The 1,552-nt window shown below is 30.2% G+C and overlaps 1 protein-coding gene across 1 annotated transcript in view; it reads left to right on the top strand.

The window, feature by feature from the left end:
• Positions 1-1,519: 1,519 nt before the first annotated feature.
• The window catches only part of LIPT2 (lipoyl(octanoyl) transferase 2), a gene marked incomplete at its 5' end in the record, with an annotated part of 3,939 nt that continues 3,906 nt past the window's right edge, over positions 1,520-1,552 (top strand). Inside the window, one exon of the mRNA XM_079972137.1 lies at positions 1,520-1,552. This exon is cut by the window's right edge and continues 457 nt beyond it. Within this exon, the coding sequence (XP_079828263.1) occupies positions 1,520-1,552 (33 nt within the window).

Below are 1,552 nucleotides of genomic sequence, written 5' to 3'. Positions count from 1 at the left end.
TTTATTCATATATTCATAATAATAACACTCTGATGATACTATATTATTGTTATTAATTATTATCATCAGTAGCAGCTGTTATTGTTATTAATTTATACACCACCTAATAATAATGTTTATTCATATACTCATAATAATAACACTATGATGATACTATATTATTGTTATTAATTATTATCATCAGTAGCAGCTGTTATTATTATTAATTTATACACCACCTAATAATGTTTATTCATATATTCATAATAATAACACTATGATGATACTATATTATTGTTATTAATTATTATCATCAGTAGCAGCTGTTATTGTTATTAATTTATACACCAGCTAATAATAATGTTTATTCATATACTCATAATAATAACACTATGATGATACTATATTATTGTTATTAATTATTATCATCAGTAGCAGCTGTTATTGTTATTAATTTATACACCACCTAATAATAATGTTTATTCATATACTCATAATAATAACACTATGATGATACTATATTATTGTTATTAATTATTATCATCAGTAGCAGCTGTTATTATTATTAATTTATACACCACCTAATAATGTTTATTCATATATTCATAATAATAACACTATGATGATACTATATTATTGTTATTAATTATTATCATCAGTAGCAGCTGTTATTGTTATTAATTTATACACCAGCTAATAATAATGTTTATTCATATACTCATAATAATAACACTATGATGATACTATACTATATTATTGTTATTATTATCATCACTAGCAGCTGTTATTATGATTAATTTCTACACCACCTAATAATATTTATTCATATATATATATGAATATATATATATATATATATATATATATATATATATATATATATATATTCATATATGGACAGATTGACGGGGAAAATTAGATATTTAAAAGACCAAAGGTTCATTGAGGATTGGGGGAAATTTGTGGAATATCTGGAAAATATAAGTGAAGGTCAGATAACGCTAGTTGGTTTTAAAAAAGCTCTGTGAAAAGGTTGGAATATTGTCTAAAGAGAAAAAGAAGGAAAGAGAAAATAATGTCAATATAAGCTAGGATTTGTGTGAATTTGTTAAATTAGCGTATGGATGATTTCAGGGGAAGCTGAAGGAAGTCTTATAGAAAGAAATCTGTGATAACAAGGCGTAAATTGTTTTACTTTCTTGTTTGTTAGGATTTAAAAAACAATAAAAATTATGCAGGGGAAAAAAATAATATTTATTCATATATTAATAACAACAACAACAACAACAACAACACTGATACTATACTGCATTATTATTATTAATTTATTACTACCATCAGTAGCAGCCAAAATAAAGCCCCCCACCCCACCCCCCGGCGTCGTCGCCTGCACTCTGCACGCGCCCAGGAGCCCTCTCGCGGCCTGAGCCAGAACTTCCCCTTCCTTCCTCCTCCGAAGCCGGGGATCCGCCTCTGCCCTTCTCCTCCTCCTCCTCCTCCTCCCCGCTGGCGTGCCGTGGCGCCGGACCCCTGCTGCCGGATGCGGCCTCCGTGCGCGGCGGAGCCCGCGGTG

The sequence above is a fragment of the Podarcis cretensis genome, assembly GCF_951804945.1.
Source record: "Podarcis cretensis genome assembly, chromosome: 4".
Lineage (NCBI taxonomy): Eukaryota > Metazoa > Chordata > Lepidosauria > Squamata > Lacertidae > Podarcis > Podarcis cretensis.
This window is presented reverse-complemented; position numbering and strand designations above follow the sequence as displayed.